At 43.7% G+C, this 23,810-nt stretch overlaps 1 protein-coding gene across 1 annotated transcript; it reads right to left on the reverse strand.

Annotated features, from left to right (window-relative positions):
* Nucleotides 1-10,599: 10,599 nt before the first annotated feature.
* Nucleotides 10,600-20,900, reverse strand: ZNF514 (zinc finger protein 514). Its single transcript, XM_059188425.1, has 5 exons — nucleotides 20,232-20,900; nucleotides 18,702-18,790; nucleotides 14,056-14,182; nucleotides 13,642-13,725; nucleotides 10,600-11,728 (listed from the first exon to the last, which is right to left on the reverse strand). The coding sequence occupies exons 1-5, from the start codon at nucleotides 20,248-20,250 to the stop codon at nucleotides 10,749-10,751; spliced, it is 1,299 nt and encodes a 432-aa protein (XP_059044408.1). The 5' UTR covers nucleotides 20,251-20,900; the 3' UTR covers nucleotides 10,600-10,748.
* Between the last annotated feature and the right edge of the window lie 2,910 nt (nucleotides 20,901-23,810).

Consider the following 23,810-nt stretch of genomic DNA (forward strand, 5'->3'; position numbering starts at 1 on the left):
AGACTCTTCGGTTCCGTGAGGGCCTCCTCGGGCTGACAGGAGCTGGGGCTGCGGACTCTTAGGTTCCGTGAGGGCCTCCTAGGGCTGACAGGAGCTGGGGCTGCGGACCGTCTGCAACAAGAAGTGCGAGGTACAGACGAGCACGAAAAGGGTCTAAAGCTGCAAGGGGTGATGTCTCGAGAAGGTTTAGAGTAGGTAAGACAGACAAGAAGTATAAAGTTCATACCCAGCTCTGGTAAAGCTCTGACGTGTTTACAGTTATTACGCATCCTGGATTTCACACGTATTTATGGTTTCTTCCGATTCTCACGTTTGATCACACACTCATATCCCAGGCCTCCGGCTGCGGTGTTTTCACCAGCCCGGCTCATGGCTTCACTGCATCTGGGTCTGCCCGGATTGCCCAAATATGTGGATGGAGAAGATACGGATTTTTTTTTAATTACTTTTATTAACATAATGTACTATTAGCCCCAGGGGTACAGGTCTGTGAATCATCAGGCTTACACACTTCACAGCACTCACCATAGCACATACCCTCCCCAATGTCCATAACCCAACCACCGTCTCCCGATCCCCTAACCTCCCAGCAACCCTCAGTTTGTTTCCTGAGATTAAGAGTCTCTTATGGTTTGTCTCCCTCCCGATCCCATCTTGTTTCATTTATTCCCTTCCGCACCCCCCAAATCCCCTACTTTGCTTCTCAAATTCCTCATATCAGGGAGATCATATGATAATTGTCTTTCTCTGATTGACTTATTTCGCTAAGCGTGATACCCTCTAGTTCCATCCACGTCGTGGCAAATGGCAAGATTTCGTTTCTTTTGATGGCTGCCTGGTATTCCATTGTATATTTATATACCACTAGTTCTTTATCCATTCATCTGTTGAGGGACAATCACGGTTCTTTCCATAGTTTGGCTATTGTGGACATTGCTGCTATAAACATTCAGGTACACGTACCCCTTCGGATCACTACATTTGTATCTTTGAGTTAAATACACAGTAGTGCAATTGCTGGGTCATAGGGTAGCTCTATTTTCAACTTTTTGAGGAACTTCTATACTGTTTTCCAGAGTGACTGCACCAGCTTGCATTCCCACCAACAGTGTAGGAGGTTTCCCCTTTCTCTATATCCTCACCAGCATTTGTTGTTTCCTGACTTGTTAATTTTAGCCATTCTGACGGGCATGAGGTGGTCTCTCATTGTGGTTTTGATTTGTATTTCCCTGATGCCGAGTGATGTGGAGCACTTTTTGATGTGTCCGTTGGCCATCTGGATGTCTTCTTTGCAGAAATGTCTGTTCTTGTCTTCCACCCATTTCTTCATTGGATTATTTGTTCTTTGGGTGTTGAGTTTAAAAAGTTCTTTATCGATTTCGGATACTAGCCCTTTATCTGATATGTCGTTTGCAAATATCTTCTCCCATTCTGTCAGTTGTCTTTTGGTTTTATTGACTGTTTCCTTTGCTATGCAGAAGCCTGTGATCTTGATAAAGCCCCAATAAGGATATGGACTTCTTTTAAGAAGTCAGTACTCCTGCTCAGCCAGACCTCCCGATTTTCAAATTTAGTACAAAAATTTTCAAACATACAGAAAAACAAAAATAGTGACAAGTTAGATTCCAAAAATTAAGATTGACTTGGTCGCTTCATCCATTTCTTTTTCTTTGCTGAGTTAGACAACCTGTTTCACCCCTATTTTATGATGCATCCCTTTTTTAGTAGACTTCTAACATATCAAGTTGGCTAAATTAAAAGAGATTGATCCCACTCAGTGCTGGCAGGAATTTGGGTAAGAGGCATTCAAACAGAGGACTGAAGAAGGAAAATTATTGCTCAGTTAAAATCATAATGGTAGGATCACTGCAAAGATGGTCCCAACAATTCTTTCTCTGTCTCTAACTTACATGTTATTAATCTCATCAAGAAGTGAAGTTTAGGGGCACATGGGTGGCTCAGTCGTTAAGGGTCTGCCTTCAGCTCAGGTCATGATCCCAGGATCCTGGGATCAAGCCCCACTTCAGGCTCCCTGGTCGGTGGGAAGCCTATTTCTCCCTCTCCCCCTCCCCTGCTTGTGTTCCCTCTCTCACTGTGTCTTTCTTTGTCAAATAAATAAATAAGATCTTTTTAAAAAGACTGTGCTTGGATGGCACAGTTGGTGTAGCACCCAACTCTTGATTACTGCTCAGGTCATGATCTCAGGGTCTTGAGATATAGATCAAGACCCTGTCATAGTCTCCACTCAGTGTGGAATCTGCTTAAGACTCTTTCTCCCTCTGCCTTTACCCTCCTCTAAAAATAAGTAAATAAATCTTTAAAAAAAAAAAAAGTGAAGTTTATTTCCCCTTCCTTGAATCTGGACTGGACTTATCACTTGCTTTAACCAATAGAAAGTGGTGGAGGCCTCATCAGATTTGAGAAGGCAGAAGAGAACATCAGTGAACTAGAACATAGAACTAGAACTAGAACATAGAACTAGAACATCAGTGTTCTAGATCCATAAAAATTATACAGTCCAAAGAACAGAGAGAGAGAAAGAAAATGAAGGATAAGTAATGGAGCTTCATAAACATTAATACATATGTAATGGGCATTTCCAAAGGCAGAAAAAAATATCTGAAGACTTCATTGGAAAGCTATTGGTGTTCTGGGACTTCTAGCAAAGCCAGAAGAGGACTGGCAACTTCCACGTTCATCCCCTAGGTATCCAGCTACCATGTAGAGAAATGTAGTTCAGCCTAGCCAAGTTGACATTTTAAAGCCATTACAGTCCATTCCATGTCAACTTGACACCCACACACTTTACAGGACCTATTATAAAAGAACTCTATAAGAACCCTTATTCAAAAAGTGTGTTGTCCTTACCATACATAGTGTCCTGGTAAAGTTGTAAGAACCAACGGCATCTTTAACTTAAAATTAGCAAAACTTCTAGAAACACTTTAGCAGCCTGACCAAAGGCAGCCCTTATGGCCAGAGCCCTGATGGCTATATGGGTCACTCCCTTGGGGATACAATATTATCCCCCTAAAAACTGATAACTGGAAGGCCCATGTATTTAGAGATTCTACTGCCAATACTAGACTCTGCCCTGCTGCATGCAGACATGGCAAAATAGTGCAGGAGATTCTTGTACTATACCCAGTTTTAGCATCAACAGGTCAACACTGTCTTTGCACAGCATCTTCCTAAATAGCCTCTTTGTGCTCTTCAGCCATGAGGTTTTATCTATAAGAAGAGACATCAGAGAAAACTTCTCTTGAGCTTCATTGTATGGAACTTTATCAGGTACTGTTAACAAAAAATACAGCAGTGAAACCAGAGTCAATTCTTCAGTACGTATTTCACAACTAAAGAAGAAATTCTTCCAAAAGTAGATGTGGTACAACTAGAAGCCTACTCTGGTAAAGGAGTTCAGACAAGCTTCTCCAAGATACTCTAGAAGCAGATGATGTTCAGAGGAATATAGCTGACCGAAGACCTCTGGAAGAAATAGCTGACCTCAGATAATGAATAGCTTCTGCCCAAGATGTCAGACTGAGACTTCCGTTAAAGTCCTTTGTGTTTTTCTTCTGCTTGCTTCTATTATTTTTCTCATTCCTATAGGTCCCTGGTTGTCACTCACCCATAATGGTCCTTTTTTCTCTTTTCTTTCTCCTTTCATATAATTGTTAGGTTGGAACATATTCACTCTAATGCCATTCTTAAATTATCCCAAACAGTAAGCACTACTCTCAGTCTTACCAGCTGCTAAATATGCTGTCCATTGTCAGACCACCATGATATATGATTGAACAATTCTGGTCTCGTCTTAAGAGACTATAGGGAATTATAGCCAATTTTTTTCCACATGTACCTACAGGGACAAATGACCTTAAACAAATCAACCTGTGACTGCTAGTGTCCCTGACTCCCATAGAAGGCTAGTTACTACAATCTAATGATCAGACCACAGGTAACTGTAGACTTGAATCTGACAACCTTTGTAGTGTTATGGGTCAGTTACTCATCACTTGGGTAGTAGGAATCCAAATAGGTAACAAAACTAATGTAAGGCTTTGGTCCCAATCTCATGTCCTGGGCAACCCCCCCCTTGATTTCTTTTTTTTTTTTTTTTTTTTTTTTAGATTTTTATTTATTTATTTGGCAGAGAGAGACATAATGAAAGAGGGAACAGAAGCAGAGGGAGTGGGAGAGGGAGAAGCAGGCTTCCGGCTGAGCAGGAAGCCCGATGCAGGGCTCAATCCCAGGACCCTGGGATCATGACCCAAGCTGAAGGCGGACGCTTAACGACTGAGCCACCCAGGAGCCCTCCCCCTTGATTTCTATATGCCCCTACTGGATTCTGCTTCCCTTGCTGCCAGAACAACTGTCTTGTTTTTCTCACACTAAAACCTAATGCAGTTTAGAAATAGTATCCTAAGATCTGAGTATGTATAGAAATCCTTTGTACAGAAGTCCTGTTAGTCACCAATGCTGGAAATTCTAACATGGATAGGAGCTCCAAAATGAGGAGCTTGACTATTCAGGCACTCTGGCAAGTTGCTAACTCATTGTTTACTGGACAATCAGAGCAGTATTTCCAATGGAGGGAAATAAAAAGACTTTAGAAGACCTATCACTGACTCTGGCAGAAGTTATTAATGATATCACCTCTTCCCTACATGGAAGATCTGTAAATTTGCCTCATTTTGTTGGCACAAGTAGTTACGGGCATTTGTGCTACTCTAAACCTCTAATTGACTAACCATGGTGGTTCTGTGTCATGGCCGTAATTTCTTGCTGTTCTTAGATATATGAAATAGACACAGTAGCACTGGGTATATATTGCCTTAAAGAAAACACTACTTGGCTCAATACTTCTTCACAACTGCTCTCTTATTTGATTATCGCTGTGATAATACAATAACAAAAGATATGATATAGTTGGGGAAAATTGAAAAATCTGTAAGTTGTAAAGATCTGGAGGTCTAGTATATCTGAATTAGCCAATCTTTCTCGAGGAAGGGAATGACCAAAGCGGGGGAACTGAGGAACTAAATATACCAACGGACAATCGACACACCATATATGACAATAGAACTTTGACACACTCCTCTGCAGTAACCAATCTGAGAGGCAAACCATGGCCTCTACAGCAATCAGCTCAGAACAGCCAGAACTTGGTCAATGACTGCCAGTACCCCTATTTTGTTTGTCCCCACTTTCAACTTAGGATCAACCATAGAGAGCCAATTAAGCTCCCCAAACCAATCATTTAAGATGTCCTGGGGCACCTGGGTGAACTAAGCCTCTGCCTTCGGCTCAGGTCATGATCTCAGGCTCTCTGCTCAGCAAGGAGCCTGCTTCCCCACTCCCTCTGCCCGCCTCTCTCCCTACCTGTGATCTCTCTCTCTCTGTGTCAAATATATAAATAAAATCTTAAAAAAAAAAAAAAAATGTCCTGCTCCCAGTTAACCTACCTCCAGCTTTCCCGTGCTAACAACCTCCAATCAGGGCATCCCTGAAGCTTCATTCTTTTTCTCAGTTTAAAGCATTCTTCCTTTCTGCATGCCTCTGGATCTCTGCCAAATGCAGGTGATAGTAGCTGATCCTTTGCAATCGCAGGCTCTGAATAAATAGCCTTTGTGCTCTCATTTGAGTGAGCTTCACTTATTTTCACAAGTACAGAGCCCTTCATCTTACAGAGAAGGCTGAGACCCAGAGGATTGTGGATGTGACCTCACACCCAAATGGCTTTGCAGTATTGGGTCTTGAGAAACAGATTCCTGGTCATCTGTCAAAATCCATCATCCTCTTTTTCCTTAATAACAGAATCCCCCCAACTTTTAACTGGACTATTTGCTGCCCAGGACAAAGACCAATTTCTGGCTTCCCTTGCCATCAGATCTGGTCCTGTGTCTAAGTTCTCGCCAGTGATCTGTAAGCAGATATAGTATATAGCAGTTATTTGTTGAGGAATATCTAAAGTACAGTCTTCATATTTATGCTTTGTTTATTTTGGATAATTGAAGAATTGAGGATGTGGAGAATTGAAGAATTGAGGATGTGCACTATTGGTGGGAATGCAAACTGGTACAACTGATGTAGAGAATAAAGGCAAAAGAATGTAGGTAAAATTAAGTCTCCTTATAACTTACAGCCCATTGGCAAATACTTGGGTGGGGAAAAAAAATGGAAAAAAATAATTGAAGAAGTATTTTCACATTGACTTGAGTGTGTGCTTCTGTCATAAAGAACTTGGCTGGTCTTTGTCCTTGGCTCCCAGGAGGTAATTGTGAAATCTGTGGAAATTCCTTTGTACAGGAATAAGAGTGTCTTTGTTATTCATAGTGGGTCTTGGGGAACCACACCTGATAGTTCATGCAGATGAGATGACTCTTGGGATGCCTGGGTGGCTCAGTCAGTTAGGCATCTGTCTTTGGCTCAGGTCATGATCCTGGGACCCAGTCCTGCATTGGACTCCTTGCTCGGCAGGGAGCCTGCTTCTCCCTCAGCCTGCTGCTCCCCCTGCTTGTGCTCCCTGACAAATAAATAAAATCTTAAAACAATATATAAAAAGGTGACTCTGGTTTCCCCTGGTTTATACTAATCAGATGATTCAAGATGGGGGCTGGCCAAGTGAGAAAGACCCGTCTTGTGATTAGAGAGTTGGGACTCTGAGCCACGTGATATCAGCCTGACCTCCAAGGAGGGAAGAGGCACTGGAAATTTAGTTCAACTGTGTGGTCAACCCAACTGTGACATGAACCCCAGTAAAAACTTTGGCCTCTGAAGCTCAGGTAAGCTTCCCTAGTTTGCAGTACTCTGCATAGTTAACACATTGCTGTACCAATCAGTGGTGTGTTCCTGGAGAAGATGAAAGCCTCACATTTGAGATGCTGTCAGACCTCAATCTATGTGCCTCTTCCTTAGGTTGAATTTGATTTGTATCTTTTTGTTGTAATAAAATTGTCATAATAAATATAGCCCTTTCCTGTTCTGAGATTTGCTCAGAGAATTATCAAACCTGAAGGAGTGGTGGGAACTCCCAAATTTGTAGCCAACTGGTCAGAAGAGTAGCCTAAGGACCCCCACATTTGTGGCTGGTGTCTGAAATGAGAGCAATCTTGTGGAGTACTGTATCTTTAACCTGTGGAGTTTGACCTAATTCTCATAGTTGATATGAGAAGTCATTGTAGTGCTACAAAATAAAATAGCAATGAGTTTTTATGTACACACATACCAACCCACCCCCCAAAAATGGAACAATCCCAATCTACATTTGAATCTGAAAAATAATTATAGGAATCAACATTGTATTTTTCTAAAAAAATATTTAATTGGTAGTTTTCTAGAAGGAAAGTTTTTCATCTAATACAAAAGTGTGAAGTCAAGGGCACCTGGCTGGCACAGTCAGAAGAGCATGTGACTCTTGATCTTGGGGTGGTGAGTTCAAGCCCCATGTTGGGTAAGAGATTACTTAAATAAATACTATTTTTAAAAATGTGGTATATCAGGGCACCTGGGTCGCTCAGTTGGTTAAGTGACTGCCTTCAGCTCAGGTCATGATCCTGGAGGGAGTCCTGCATAGGGCTCCCTACCCAGCAGGGAGTCTGCTTATCCCTCTGACCCTCTCTGCCTCATGCTCTGTCTCTCAAAAAGTAAATAGTTTTTTTTTTAAATATTTTATTTATTTGAGAGAGAGAGAATGAGAGAGGAGTGAGCATGAGAGGGGAGAAGTTAGAGGGAGAAGCGAGAAGCAGACTCCCCGCCAAGCAAGGAGCCGGACATGGGACTCGATCCTGGGACTTCAGGATCATGACCTGAGCTGAAGGCAGAGGCTTAACCCACTGAGCCACCCAGATGCCCCAAATAAATAAATCTTTAAAAAAATAAAATGTAGTATATCTGTACAGTAAAATATTTTTTTATAAACAGTGTGAAGTCAGAAGCAGTGAGAAAACATGGGCAATACAAGTTTCTCAAATTAACACCTGGTTAGTAAGCACCTATGAGAGGAAGTGGAGGAAATTATCTGAAGCAGCTGATAATCTGGTTCAGGAGACAAGAAAGGGGCAAGCTGATAAACAAATGCTTTAAAGAGATCAAGACAGTAATAAGAACTACCCAAGACATCTTTCATTTTTAAAAACCTTAAGCAAATGCAAATGCTTTTACAATTGCAAATCAGTAAGATATGACTTCACATCAGTGTTCAAGAGAATTCTTCCCTGATGAGAGGGTATTTGACCAGGGCTCTACTTATTAGGCTTCCGAGAAGTGGAGAGGGCATTTCAGGCTGGTGGAGTAGGCAGGGGAGTGTGAAGGTATCTCTGAGGTATGGCAAGCAAATTAGTTTGTCTGTAATAGAGGTTCTTGTCAGGAGTAGCAGGAGGTTAAGGCAGAGTGAAGAGGGCGTTAAATGCCAAACTGAGGAGTGAGGATTTTTTCTTGTAGGCAGTACAGAGGCTTTCAGACAAGGCAGTGGGTACAGACTGATAAGAATGGTTACCATAGCAAAGATACACAAGACAGATGTTAAGCAAAGACCAGCTACAAAGTTGCAGGTATCCAGGTATATAAAGTGACTTAAGTTGGGGTTAGAAAAGAGCACTGGGAGGAAAGGTAAGACAGAGCAAACTAAGACAGTACTAATGTAGTAAATTTGCTGTTTCTCTCCTGTATACTTTGGCTCTCTGGAAAGAAATTCCCATGATTTCTAGGTTACTAGACGGGCATTCTGATCTCAGCTGTCTAGATGCCTCCATTCATCCTGTCTGCCTGCACCTCTCAGCCTTAGCCAACCTGTTGGACCTCTAGATTCTGCCTGTCTGCATGGACCCACTTTGAACTGATTCCCTGAAGTCTAGGCTCAGTGACTTAAAATGCTTGAAGGACTGTCTTTAGTATAAGCTAATCTTTTTAGTCAAGACTCCTCTACTCTCTGCCAGCTCCTACTCCTGGCGTCTCCACATAAATTTCAGATGCATCATGATATGAACTTGAGACCCAGAAAGCTTAGGGTTAACTATTACAGAAAATAAAGACATACATATGGCTTGAAGTAACAGACAAGGTAGGAAAAATAGTTTAGCAATAGTTGGTATATCTGTATATTTGATGTTTTATAAAAGCAATTTTACTGAGGTGTAATTTATATACCATAAATTTCACCCATTTTGTGTGTGCAATTCAATAATTTTTAGTAAATTTACCAAACTCTTCAATCATCAACATAATCCAGCTTTAGGACATTTGCATCACCCCAATAAGACTCTTTCTAATATTTGCATTTATTCCCAGTTGCTTCTCCCGGTACCAGACAACCACTAATCTACTTTGCCTCTGAGGATTTGCCATTTCTGGACATTTGCTATAAATGGAATGGTGGCATTTGGCTTTCACTTAGAATAATGTTTTTGAAGTTTTGATTTTTTTTAATACCCACATTTTAATGATTTTAATGTTTAAAAAAGATTTTATTTCAAAAATCTCAAATCTCAGAGCATAAAGATCTAATGAAATTTGCTTTTTGCTCAGACTTTAAAAATATCACTCCAGCCTCTTAAAGAGAGGTAACATGTAGTGCCATGGGGGTTTTTTTATGGGGAAGACCTTCAGTCTCTCAATCTCAAAACCATAGCTGTGAACCAGAAGGAAGAGAGACCTAGCCCAGCACACGGCACTTTCAAAATCAGTTTTCTTAGCCCTAAGATAGGGTCTGGCTGAATCAGTGGTGGCTCTCAACCTAGCGCAGCTTCAATTCTCTTCACCCACACAGTAGCACCTCTGCTCCCATCAGTAACAGGATAGGGAGGTGAAGCACAGTGCCATTACAGAGAGCCCCACCAGGTAGGAAATCACTTGTTGAATCACTCAGATACCTTTCAGCTCTTGCTTTATGAATCTCAAGCCTGAAAGGAACTTTTCCCACATTCATTAAGTTCCCAGGGTTTCTCATTGGAGTAAAGCCTTAATGTATGCTGAGGCCTGAACTATACTAGTGGGTTTTCCCAGTTTCACCAAATTCAAAAAGTCACTCCAGTACACATTCTCTGATGTGCAAAATGGGTGGAACATTGGCCAAAGGCTTTTCCGCATGCATTCTATTCCCAGGTTTCTAACTAGCAGGGTAAGTTCACTGATTTTTGCAAAAGAAAGAGGTATGGCTGAAGATTCTCCGACATTCACTATTTCCATAGTGTTTTTCTCAAAAATAAATTCTCTGATGTTTATTGAGAGATGAGCTCTAAAAGGCCCTCCCACTTTTATTGCTTTCAAAGACTTTTCTAAGTGTTCTTGGTGCTTAGTAAGAGAAGTATCACAGATTGCTTTTACCACACTTGAGTTATCTGATATTTATTTATTTATTTATTTGCTTACTTACTTAGTTTCTGAATAGTATGTGACTGAAGGCTGTGCCACACACAGTGCATTGATAAGGCTTCTTGCCAGTAGAAACTGTCTGCTGTTGAATAATATGTGTCTTCTGACAAAAGCCTCTCCAAATCGATCCCATCTACTTGGTTTCTCACTAATATGGATCCTCTGGTGTTTGATAAAGGGCGAGGTGTGACAGAAAGCCCACCTTCTCTCTTGACATCGAAAGAGCCTTTCTTTAGCATGTACGGTCTGATGTTGAATAAGACAGGTCTTCCAACCAAGTCTTCCCACATACATTACACATACAGGATCTCTCTCCAGGGTGTGTCATGTGAAAACTCTGTGGGCTCCAGCTGAAAGCCTTCCTACATTGACTGAATTCATATAGCTTTTTTTCCAGCATGACTTTTCTGATGTTTAATAAGGGATGCAGTATGAGCAAAGGCTCTCCCACATTCATTACATTTGTAAGGTTTCTCTCCAGTATGAAATCTGTAATGTTGAGTGAGAGATGAACTCTGGCTGAAGGCTCGCCCACATTTATTACATTTGTAAGGTTTCTCTCCAGTATGAAATCTGTAATGTACAATGAGAGATGAACTCTGGCTGAAGGTTCTCCCGCATTCCCTGCATTCATAGGGCTTTTCCCCAGTGTGAGTTCTCTGATGTTTAATAAGAGATGAAGTATGACCAAAGGCTCTTCCACATTCATTACATTTGTAGGGTTTCTCCCCAGTATGAAATCTGTAATGTAAAACAAGAGATGAACTCTGGCTGAAGGCTCTCCCACATTCACTGCATTCATAGGGCTTTTCTCCAGTGTGAGTTCTCTGATGTTTAATAAGGGATGAAATATGACCAAAGGCTCTTCCACATTCACTGCATTCATAGGGCTTTTCTCCGGTGTGACATCTCTGATGGCGCCTCAGCTCTGACTGGAAATGGAAAGACTTCCCACATTCATTACATTTACAAGGTTTCTTTCCTGGATGGCTTCTCTGGGAGTTATTTCTCCCTGAAGTCTGTCTGAATTCTGTGTCACATTTATAGGCTCCTTCTATAGGAACACTGCGTTGGTTAACAAGGACTGATCTTAGGTCTAAACTTCTCCCAAATTCACTCCGTTCATGATCTATCTTAAGGGTGGTAGATTTGTGAGAGATTGGCATTCCTTTCAGATGTCTCGCCTGGATTTTTGGTTGTATTTCTAATTGGTCATCACAACCACAGGTTGCTTTCAGTTTGCAGAAGCAGAATTCATCTCTGATGTATTTTTCCACTGATGCTATCTGGTGTAATTCTTCTTTAGAAATTCCCTGATTCAGTACGGATTCCTTGGCTTTAGGCCTTTTCTCCCAGTCTGAGAGGAGGGGAAAAAAAAAAAAAAAGACAAGACATTCTCATATTAACTGTTCCATGTGCCCAGAGGAAGTAAAGTCCTATAATGGATGTAAGGTAATGAAGCTTTAAAATAATACCTGAGATGTGTACAGTTTCTTTCAAGTATAGTATATATCTGAAGAAGGTTTTGGAGTTATCAAGAGGTGATAAATTACTGAATGGAGATTAGGAAAATCTAAAAAAATATCGTTTGGATTCCAGTACACAACGGTAAATCTAACATAAAGATGAGAAGAGGGTAGGAAGATGTCCTCCACAAAGTCCCCTCAGCACCTCAGTAATATACTATAGTATATAATTGTGACAGGCAAAATAATTCTCCCCCAAAGACATCCATGCTCTAATCCCAAGAACTTGTAAATGTGTTGTCTTACATGGCAAAAAGGACTTTGCAGATATGATTAAGGGCCCAAACCTTTAGATGGGGAGATTATCCTGGATTATTCAGATGGGCCCAATCTAATCACATAAGTCCTTAATTAAAATCAGAAAACATTTCCTGGCTGGGTCAGAGAGATGTGTGAGAATGACTCAGCCCACCATTTCTGGCTTTGAAGATGGAGTAAGGGCACCATGAGCCAAGGAATGTAGCAGTCTCTAGAAGCTGGAAGTATTTCTCAGTTGACAGCCAGCAAGAAAACAGGGATCTCAATTTCACAACTCCAAGAATTGGTTCTGCCAACAACTCAAATGACAGAAAACAGAATCTCCCCTAGTGACTCCAGAAAGGAACACACCTCTCCTGACATCTTTTGTGAGATCCATGCCAGATTTCTGACCTATGAACTATAACTAAACTTGTGTTTAAAGTCATTAAATTTGTATTCCTTTGTTCCAGCAATAACAGAAAACTAATGTAATAATAGTAACACTTCTGAAGAGGTAGATGATTACTGATTCCAGTGCTCCCAGGAGCCATATTCTGAGTCAGTAGGTCTCGTGTGGCCCCTGGAGATCTGGATCTTTAACAGGCTCCCTGAGAGATTCTGAAACACAGCCATGTTTGTAGAGAGCACTGTCAAGACTAGATCCAGAAGTCACACCCTTGCTCCCATTCTAGAAGGAAAAAAAGATCAAGAAAATATGAATATAGCAGAGATTAGCAACTTCACTCCCTGATCTCTATTCTAGGCTCCTTTAATGAGGCCCAGCCTGTGCTCCCAGGATATAAGCACTTATTTCCTGAGATTTATCTCTGACCCAGGGCTATAATTCTACCTGAGATCGATACTGGCACAGACTGTCACCTTCCTCCATTGTGCCTTAGTTACACATGGAAGGCAGAAGAGCTTGAGTCCAGAATTCTGCTCCAAGAAGTGAGGCTCATCAGGTATTCTCAAGTTACCTAGGAACACGTGTGCTCAAAGAGGTGACATCAGTAGACAGTAAGAAGTAATTTTTGTTCCTGGAACCACCTCTGTTGAAGCTCAGCTTGATCAAGCATGAAATGTCTCTACCTTGATCTTCTTGACATCTACCATCTGTCCTTGCCTGTAACCCTTTAATTTCTAGGCTACTCTACTGTTTGGTCTTTCACTAACTCTCTTAACCCTGCTGGCAAAGGAGGGCCTGGCCATTTACAACTGTCAATCCTTTGATTCCATCCAACATCTCCATATGACATCTAGCGATGCTGAGTGGCACCAAGAACCCAGAAAGGGTGGGCAGAGATGGGTTCCAAAGTATAAATACTAGAGAAGAAAATGAGCATCTCTTCTTTCTGACACCAGAAAGCCCGAGAAGCAGTGGAGAGCTCCTGACAAGTGGTCTTAGCTTCTCAAAGGAGACCCCCGTGAGCAAGGGTTCAGAGCAATTTCTCACCCATGGCTGGTCCTTATTATGTGTGATGTTGCTTAGTTCTCATTCACTCACCTGTTGAGATTTCTCCCTCTAATACACAGGGTTCTTTCCCTTTCTCCAACTGGGAGATGACATATGGTTTAGCCACTGGAAGCCCTGATGGTAGAGAAGGAAAAGGACCATGACTCTGTATGTTAGAGGCAAAGGCTTTGGCTCTAGGTCTCTCTGGGGGAGATCAGACTGTAGGTATAGAAAGCCTCCAAAGAATAGGCACTGTGAAATATTGGGAGCAGAATCATGAAACTTCATATGGAGCATAACTTTTTCTAGGAATTAGGACCCCAAGGTCAATGTAAATGCCTAATTCCATAATCCCAGGGCAAAACTCAGCAAACAGGCCTAGAAACCCCAAGCTTTTAAACACCAATGAAATAGAGATGGCAGGCCTGACAGGCAGGCTTTGGGCTTTGGAGGAGCTGAGCTCACCCAGAGAGGCCAGGTTCTTGAAGTTCTCCAGCATCACTACCCTGTATAGGTCCTTTTGAGCAGGGTCCAGCTGTCCCCATTCCCACTTGGTGAATTCCACAGCTACATCCTCGAATGTCATCAGATCCTGAAACATAGAAAATACTCTTGTACCCTAAGGGAACACACTAGCAGCCCCAGGGAGAAGAGTGGGTGGATGTCTGAGTAAAACCTTAGGATGTAGAAGGGATTCCAAGAGTTCCTAGCTATCCCAGTGCCCAGTGTTTTTGTTTGTTTGTTTGGATTTTTTTAGATTTTATTTATTTGACAGACAGAGATCATAAGTAGGCAGAGAGGCAGGCAGAGATAGTGGGGGGAGGTTAGCAGGCTCCCCGCTGAGCAGAGAGCTTGATGCAGGGCTTGATCTTGGGATTTGACCTGAGCCGAAGGCAGAGGCTTTAACCCACTGAGCCACCCAGGCACCCCACCAATACCCAGTTTTGGGTCTTGTCATCCCCAAAATATTTTAAGCTGCTCCAGGGATTGTATTATTGTTACTACTTGGATCCTACCCACTGATGCCGACTTGTCAGTATCACGCTGCTTAATATATATATATGGATAAGGATCTCAAGATCTCAGGCCTACAGAGACAGTCTGTCCGCTTACATAAGGGAGATAAATGAAATTAATTTCTTCCATTTTCCACATAGTTGCATTTAATTAGAATCAACTAGAAGTAACAGACTAATATGTTTTGCATTCCTTTTTTCTTAAGATGCCTTTACTTATTTGAGAGAGAGCATGAGTGAGTGTGGGAGGGGCACAGAGAGAGGAGAGAGAAACTCCAGCAGACTCCTCACTGAGCTTGGAGCCTGACATGGGGCACCATCCCAAGACCCCGAGATCATGACCTGAGCCCAAACCAATAGTTGGACACTTAACCAACTGTGCCACCCAGAGGCCCCTGTTTTGCATTCTCAGATGCACTAGTATCAACAGTCTCCAACTATTTTTGAAACTTGTGGCCTATGATTTTAAAGACAATTTTTACTAAGTCCAAATCAAATAATTGGGGATTTATAATACTATATCACCACCACCACACAGTTCAGTGAAAGTATATCCAGTGGCCTTAACGAATCAGTAAGTCTTTTGTGAGTTTGATTAACACAAATCCTCTCCCCCAAACCCTAATCACTTTTCGTCCCTACTCATTCAATTCCTGAATGTGCAAAACTGACAGACTGAATCCCAGGTCCCCACAAGGTACAATCATTCTGTGGGTCCCAGTCAGGACTCTCCTGTCATCCTCTGTAACAACAATTAGAACACCTCCCATCTGACTGTTAAATTCCTGTTACTTTTCCCAAAATATATTTAGAAATCAAATCCCATTTAGGCATTGTTTCCATAAAATAAGTCAAAGTAAAATTTTACATTAACATGAAAGTCAGTCCAAAATAGTCAAATATGGAAAACTCACTGCTATAGTAACATCTTGTGATAGATTACATTATTTGTTCAAAATAATCACTGGCTCTCCCTACAGGATTGAGTTCCCTGCCCCAACAATGCAGGGGTAGTCGAATAATCTGCTTTCACAAATGGGATGTAAAACAGGTAATGCAGGCAAGATATAAACCTTTGTTGGTATAAGTCTTTGAGAGTTTGCTGTTGTTATTACAGCATAACTAGCCTAAACTGGCTCATTAAGAAACTAGTACTTAATGTAGGGTTCTGCCATAGCAAAAAGCCTAAAATACCTGACTTTGGCTTCAGGGCCAGTAGTAAAGAAACCTACTGGTAAGATAGCAACCTACATGATTTAATGGTGAACTGTGTGCTAAAACTGTTATCAGCAGTAACTGCAAAGATGAACAATGTAAGCATGAACTTGTGATGTTACAAGAAGAGGCCGGAACATCAGTAGTGTGAGCTGGTTGTTACTGGCAGAATCTGACAAAATATTACAAGAAAAAAAATGAGCTTAAGAGTTTGTGAGTTTACAAAATAAAAGTGGAAGGCAAAAGAAAGTATCTTGAAATTCCAGGACTTGGAGAGTTAGAGATTAAACCAGTTCTCCTTTCCAACTGGTCAGAGACAATGTAGATAAGGCTTTTGCAGTGACAAAGGATGATTAAAACTCAACCTAAGGAAGGACCAAATTATGAGTGTGGTAATCAAACCTTTTGTTTAAACATCTGAATAATTCCAGATGGCTCCTAGGATATCTTTAGGGCAACCAAACTGCTTACTGTCTAAAAGAATGGCTGTCCTAAGAAAAACCCTCAAAGCTCCACAATTAAGCCTAAAGAAGGGTATATTTTAAAAAGAACCGTGGGTAAAACTTGACACATGGAAATAACAGAAAGCTAATACGTTAAAAGCTGATTACATTTTGAGAGTTACACTGAACGTCCCGGACTTGAAAAAATCCTTGGGCCATCAACCTACTCAGGCAGGATGAAAAAGCTGCCTAACCCTCAAGTGAGTTTATTCTCCAGTATCATCTCCTATGTGACCAAGGAGGATACTGCAAAAGGAACTTGTGGGGCAGAGCCAAGAGCTAAGGAAAACATGGGACTCAGGAGCTCCACCCGGGGAAGAGAACCCAAACAGAACCAAAAGACTTCCCAGTCCCAAGATCATTGTTGGTTCTCACCAAGTCTGCCAAGTGGAATATCTTAACGGTTATGGACCTGAGACTGCTGGGCTTCTCCCTTGCTTCCCTCTTTTGAATAGGGGTTTCTTACTGTGGTTAAGTACGTTGGATATATGGATATCCAACTATACGTTGGATATATGGATTTTGGGCAGTTTGTCCTTTTAGTTCATAGTCTCCAGATCCAGAGGAGAAACATCCAGACCTGATGTTGAGGCCATCACCCCATTCAGGACTTTGATCTTGATGTTCCTACTAGGTAACTAAATGGAGTTTTTGGGTTATCTCTTGGGGAGGGAATTTGTGTGGAGGAAGGCGAGTGAATTTTTTTAAGAAAACAGACAATGGTAAACTCATTAGTTGTTCAGAATAGCCACTGCCCCTCCCCTGGCGCCCCTCACTGTGGGAGGCTTATATTTCCCATCTCACTGACATTAGGCTTGGCCACATGACTTGCTTCAGCCAATGGATTGTGGGTAGAAGCAACACATGTCCTTCCTGGGCAGAAGCCAGAAGAACCATCTCCTGGCTCTGACATTGCATTTCTCCCTGCCACATAACATATCCCAGAGGAGGACTAATCCTTCAGCCTAAATCCCAGATCAAAGAGGGTGTGGAGCAGTCACAGCCAGTCCACTACTGATACGTAACAGAGAAGAAATACACCTTTGTTACTATGGGCCATTGAGATCTATAGGCCATTGTCACCACGGTATAATTAGATTAAGCTCTCTGATATACCTCTGAATGGGTACATCAAGGCCAAAGAGGTTTAAACTCTATTAACACTACTAGTTATTTGTGAGACTTCCATACTGGTTGGGATTTCCCCCATTTGCTAGAAAATTAAACACAATATCTATCATTAAACTAGAATACATGAAACTATCATTTAGGTAGTACCAAGATGGTATTACCTTGGCATCCATGGTAGGAAGCCATGCAGTCTGGCATCCACAGCCCTCCACTTGGTTCTCCGGACCACTGTAGCCAACCCTGAATGCACTTCTGGAGTCAGTCACCATTATCCCTTATACCCCCATCACAACTGCAGCTCACAAGGACTAAGCAGTTACCATTTGCCAGAAGATGGTAGCAATGATATGAGCTAGCTGCATTACTGAGTGGTTAAGATCTCAGAGCCAGACAACCCAGATCTGAAATTAGAATGCCTTCCTTATGAGCCAGATAACCATAAACAAGTTACCTTATCTCTCTCTGCCTTGGCTTTCTCAGTTGCCTCTCTGTGCCTTAGATGCCATTCTTCAAAATGAGAATGTTTGAAAGATGTAGAATAGTTCCTGATACATATTTAGTTCTCAGTACATAATGGCTATTACGGCTTTCATCTTTATCATTAACATGATTACCATCTTCATTTTACAGTTGGCAAAAACAATGCATAGAGAAGTCAGGTGCATCTTCCAGCAAGGAAGTAGTGCGTTAAGTCTATCTCCTCACTAATCCAGGAAGATAACATCTGAACAGGGACATAGACTCAAATGGCTTCCCCACCTGTCTATACCCTCAGAACCTTGTCCCTCTTTTCTCCCTGAGCCTTCCCCCAGCCTCTCCAGCACAAGCTGATTTTTCCTTTTACTAAACTTTGAAGGAAAGGCCTATCCGTGACACTCCCATCTGTCATTAAATCATGCATATCCTTACTGTGGCTGGGGCTGCATCCTAGGTACCAGAGTCCTCTCCCTTCTGTGGTAGTGACACTCTTTCAAGGCCAGGGCTCTCTCACATTACTTGGTACTCACTGCAGTGCTCATGACAGAAATAAACCAAAGGATCTGAGTGAGTACATACAGAGCAGAGAGGAGAGGGCCCTGGAAAGGGCCAGGGAGGCCAGCATCCACTTTGATGGGCTCAGGCTCCTACAGAGCAGGAATTGGGGTCCGTTCCCCTTGGCATTGAACAAAGGGGCTCCAGAGAAAAGGGGGCAAAGACGTCCGTAGTTCAGTCATTTGAGAAAAAAACGAAGAGAACCTCAACTCACCTGGGACCTGGCTTTCAGGAATAAACTGGTTGTTCCCTTTTCTCCTGGGTATCTCTCTGGAGGAAGAGGAGGGTCCTGAGAAGGGAGAACTAGGAAGGTAAAAGGATCCATAAGGAAGACTAACCCCATGGCCTTTGCAGCTCCCAGACTCCCCACACTAGAGATCCCTGAAGAGTCAGTGTGTCTTGGTTCTGGGGACAGAGCTGGTTCAAAGGGAGCTGAGTGGCAGCCTCTAGCTATCCCACATGAGAAAGAAGTGCACAAACTCCCCGCCCCCTTCCTGTCCAAAGGCCACAGCAGGCTGCAGGTAACTTGGGTTTCACCATAGCTTGGCCACTCCACTGGACAGTTATTTACTGGGCATCCACAATATAAACGTGGAGAAGACTTCCAAGAAACTTTAAATCTAGCCTGCGGTATAAGACAGGTTAAGAATACAAAACAAGGCCCAGGGCAAGGCCACAGAGGGATAGGGACTCTAAGGGAAAGCAAGTCACACCTTCCCCTCATCCTTGGGAAGCCAGCTCAAAGGTCGGTTCTTCCTGACAAGTTCCCAAGCATCCTTAGGTCTCTGCAACCATACTTTGCAAGTCCCTCTATGATAGGGTTTTGTCCCTTACTGCTTTTAAAGCCTGAAAATCAACTATACCAGATAAGTGGTCACAGCTAACAACAACGATAAAAGCATGGGTGGCAAGCAGCATGGTACAGTACAGGTCAGCACTTCTCAAACTTGAATGTGTGTATGGATTCTTGAGGATCTTCTTAAACAGACTCTGATTCAGTGAATGTAGGGTAGGGCCTGAGAGCCTGCGATTTCTAAGGAATTTCGAGATAATTCCTGTGCTGATGGTCTACAGAACACAAGGCATAAAGGAATACAGAGAGGGTGGTAGTCCCAGAGATGCAGCCCAGTTTTGCCGTTGGCCAGTCTTGTGACCTTGAGCATTGGCACTGAAGACAGAAAAGTCTAATTAAAATGCCATTTGGTGAAGGACAGTAGATTCTAAATTTACAAAGGAATGGCTTAAAACCTCCTGGGTCACCTAGATTGCCTCCTCCCAAGCACTAGTGAAAGAGTGGTACAGGTGACCCCACCCCCTCATGTGCACTGCTAATCTTGTACAGTTGAGCTAGAGGAATCTTATCAATGAAGCAATAAAGGAAAGGGCGGGCAGGCTCTAAATGGCCCCACTGCCCTCTGATCTCTGGCCAAGGGCTACTCCCCCAAAGCTTTATATTGTTCACCCTCTCCCTCCCACACAGGAAGAGATCCTCTCCCTCCCGCTACTCTCTCCTCTGGCCTTTGGGAATACTTCCGTGGCCATCTCCTCCACTTTTACCATGTTATCTGGATACTGGGACCTCATGCTCCTGGACCTGGCAAATTAGGAAATGCCACAGGGAAGACGGTTACAGGCTCTGCCCCATCACTGGAGTCCCCGGCTTATTTCTAGAGTCGTCCTCCTCCTCGGCCCACTACTAACTCCCCAGAGGGCTTCTGGCCCTCTGCACCCTCGAGAGCCAAACCTGATGCTGTGGAGTCCATAGCTGGGTCTAAGGGGCGACGTCCTTTCACTAGGTCCAAATCTCCGTTCTGCGGCCGCAGCCCTGCGGTCCTCCCTACGATTCAGGGAGCAGGGAGTACGCTGGGTGACACCGGGCATTCCCACTCCGCGCGGTGACGCCCAGTCGACCCGCACGGCCCTGAACAGGGATATCAAACCCGGACTGCCGCCCCGGCGCGGAGCTCTGCCGCCCGAGGAGGAGCCGTTCCCCCGCTTTCAGGCGCGCTCTCAGACCCCTCACGAGCCCGGCCTGGGGGCACTGGCGCCGCTCCGCCGCCTTTCTCAGGACCACGCTTCGGAACCCAGTTCCCTCGCAGACCCACACCCACAGTGACGACTATACCACCAGGAGGTAGGTCCGTGGCCACGCCTGCGACCTCGGGGGTCAGTGCGCCTCCGCGGCCCTAAGACCGCAGGGATTCGGGAGAGAGCCTCACAGGGACACGGACCGGCCCTGCAACTCTGTCTCCTAGCTCTAGGCCCCCAGAGCCCCTGGCAGGTGGGCAGGCGGAAGAGCACTCCCAACTCTGTCACGGGCTGGGGCGCGGTGCCCGCGATAAACCCGCGCGCCCGAAGTCACAGATCCCACAAAGAGTAGAGCCCTTCCCGGCCCCAGACCCAGCCCCTAAGCCCAGACCGTCCCGAGCCTGCGCAGATGAGCCGCCTCGCGGGGGTCAAACAAGCGAGCGTCCGGGGCGGGTCCGCGGGGCGGGGCGGGGCGAGTGGCGCCAGCGCCGTGGGGGCGGGAGAGAATGGTCCTGATGGTGCAGGCCGGGAGTCCTTTGGGAGCCGCACTATTAGCCACCGACCAGGGTAGAGGGTTTCCCGGGCTCTCACCACCAGCTGGGAACTGAGAGCAACTTCCATTTTAGGCTCCATAGCCAGTTTTGGGGCTGTCCAACCAGAAGCCATTGGAAATTTGTTAAGAAGAGAAGCCTGGCCCTACTCTGAATCGGCCGAGTAAGGATTTACAGGAGACTCTCTAGGCATATCTCTTACAGAGTGCCCAGGACATGCAGCTGGCTTATTGCTAGTTACTTACTGCTATTCTACAGGCCCTCCCGTGCCTCTCCGCCTTCCTCCCACTTCTCCAAGCTCTGAGTTCAGAGAAGGGTCAACGAAGAAATTATATGGACTCCTTCCTGCTCCAGAAACGAGTATCATTTACATTTCTAAAGAAATGTAGAAATGGTCTGAATATTAAAACGATGGCTCTCAGGAGGCAGTCCTCAGCCAGAGAGGGGACTTGTGAAGACTGAGTGGTTTATAGACCCTGTCTAGGGGTTCTGGGACAACCCATTAAGTCAGGGCAAAACCCACCATTTTCCCCTCTTGCTTTTCAATCTGTCACTTTTCCCCAGCACTCACGGTGGCACACATGGCCAGGATGGCATAGCAAGTGCCCAAAAAGCAAGCCCTCTTCTTCTGGGGCGGGGAGGGGGCCAGCAGGTGGCTGGGGGTGCTGCCAGGGAACCCTGGTTTTGGCCCAGGAGTTTGTTCTCTTCTGTGCTCTGCAACCAAGAAGGGAAAGGGATGGACAAATGAGAAAAAAAAATGTCATCTCATTTGTGACTTAGCACAACTAGGAGAAATGGAACTGCTTCAGATTATCTTGAGGAGCACCCTCTGTGCCTGGTGTGCCTTTTGGCATTGGCCTGCTACAGTGTCTGAAATATCCGTCCTCTTAAATTCAGGACAGAGCCTGATCCAGAGGCCTATGTCACAATGCACATGTTACCCAAGAGAGTTAATCAATAGCTTAACAAGTTTGTTAACAAGTTAACAAAACACTCTTCCAGTGTGTTTCATGTGCTACTGTTAGGGTAGCTCTGGTTTCCAGCAACCCGGTAAGTTTGTGCACTGCCCCCAACATTCCCTTTTGCTGCTCCTTTATAGTCTTTATAACATTTCTCCCATTCCAACCCAGTGTGACTACTGTTCTGTACCCATAGTTTTGCCTTTTACAGAATGCCATATAAAGAGGATTATGTCGTATGTAGCTTTTTTTAAAAAAAATTATTTATTTGACGGACAGAGATCCCAAGTAGGCAGAGGCAGGCAGAGAGAGAGAGAGAGAGAGAGAGAGAGGAGGAAGCAGGCTCCCCTCTGAGCAGAGAGCCCAAATTGGGGCTCGATCCCAGGACCCTGGGATCATGACCCGAGCCGAATGCAGAGGCTTTATCCCATTGAGCCACCCAGGCACCACTAGAATGTAACATTTTGAGAGTGGCTTTTATCACTCAGCATAAAGCCCTTGAGATCCATCTCTGTTGTCATGAGGATCAATAGTTCATTCTTTTGTACTCTTGACTCCAGCTGTCCTGTAAGGAAGGCTGTCCTAAGGAGCCATACACCACATCCACTTACATCCTATTTATAAGAACACTTGGCCCCATCTACCTGCAGAGTAATGTACTCTTTAAACATGTGCCTGGCTAACATTCTATTGCGATGGAAGATGGAGAGAAAAAACAGAAGACATCAGATTTTAGGAACAATATTGGTAAATTGAAGTTTGTTCAGAGGAAGAGCAGGTGGCAAGAACATCTCTAAATCAAATTAGCCTGAGGGAGATGGCTTATCCCATTTTAAGCCAATTATTAAAAAAAAAAAAAAAAAACTGTAAAGGTGCTTTTGTAAGGCAGAATTGAAGCACAGATTTTTCTATAGATCCCCTGTGTGCTCAGGCATCCATCATCACACAACCTCCAACTTTCCTGGGCTGGGAGCCCCATAGTAAAAAACAGAAACCTGTTCACAATTAGGAGTCAGGAGTATGCAGTCATTGACAGTGGACTAAAGATGCCCCAATGGTGGCCATTCTGAAAGAAGGTATTATGAAAACAAAAACATAGAAGTAGAAAGCCGGTCCAATCTGGAATCAGATCTGCGTATTAAAAGCAACAGTGTTGGGGCGCCTGGGTGGCTCAGTGGGTTAAGCCGCTGCCTTCGGCTCAGGTCATGATCTCAGGGTCCTGGGATCGAGGCCCGCATCGGGCTCTCTGCTCAGCAGGGAGCCTGCTTCCCTCTCTCTCTCTCTCTGCCTGCCTCTCCGACTACTTGTGATTTCTTTCTGTCAAAAAAATAAATAAAATCTTTAAAAAAAATAAAAAATAAAATAAAAGCAACAGTGTTTTTCAGGTATAGTGTGAAATTGTGCCAGAATATTTCTCTCCCACCGATCACCCAGCTTCTGATCGTATGCAATTTCCACTCTCAGTATCTAAGGCTAGATAAATTAAAAACAGCAACACCCAGGAGGGAAACAGCAAGAAAGGATGTCCGTCTTAGACATCATGACTTTAATCAAGTCCTAATTCTGGAAGATCCAAACCCTTACTACAGTACAAAACCATCCCCAATATGGCCCCAAATTACACTTGTCAGAACCTAAATACTCACTGGCTACTCATCTTGCTACTAATTTTTTGCACTTTTATCCCCTAATCTGTATCTTTACAAGATGCTATTCTCTTTACATAGATTGCAGTGTGTGTGTGTGTGTGTGTGTGTGTGCACGCGCGCGTGTGTGTGCGCGCGC

This window comes from Mustela lutreola, chromosome 9, assembly GCF_030435805.1.
Source record: "Mustela lutreola isolate mMusLut2 chromosome 9, mMusLut2.pri, whole genome shotgun sequence".
Lineage (NCBI taxonomy): Eukaryota > Metazoa > Chordata > Mammalia > Carnivora > Mustelidae > Mustela > Mustela lutreola.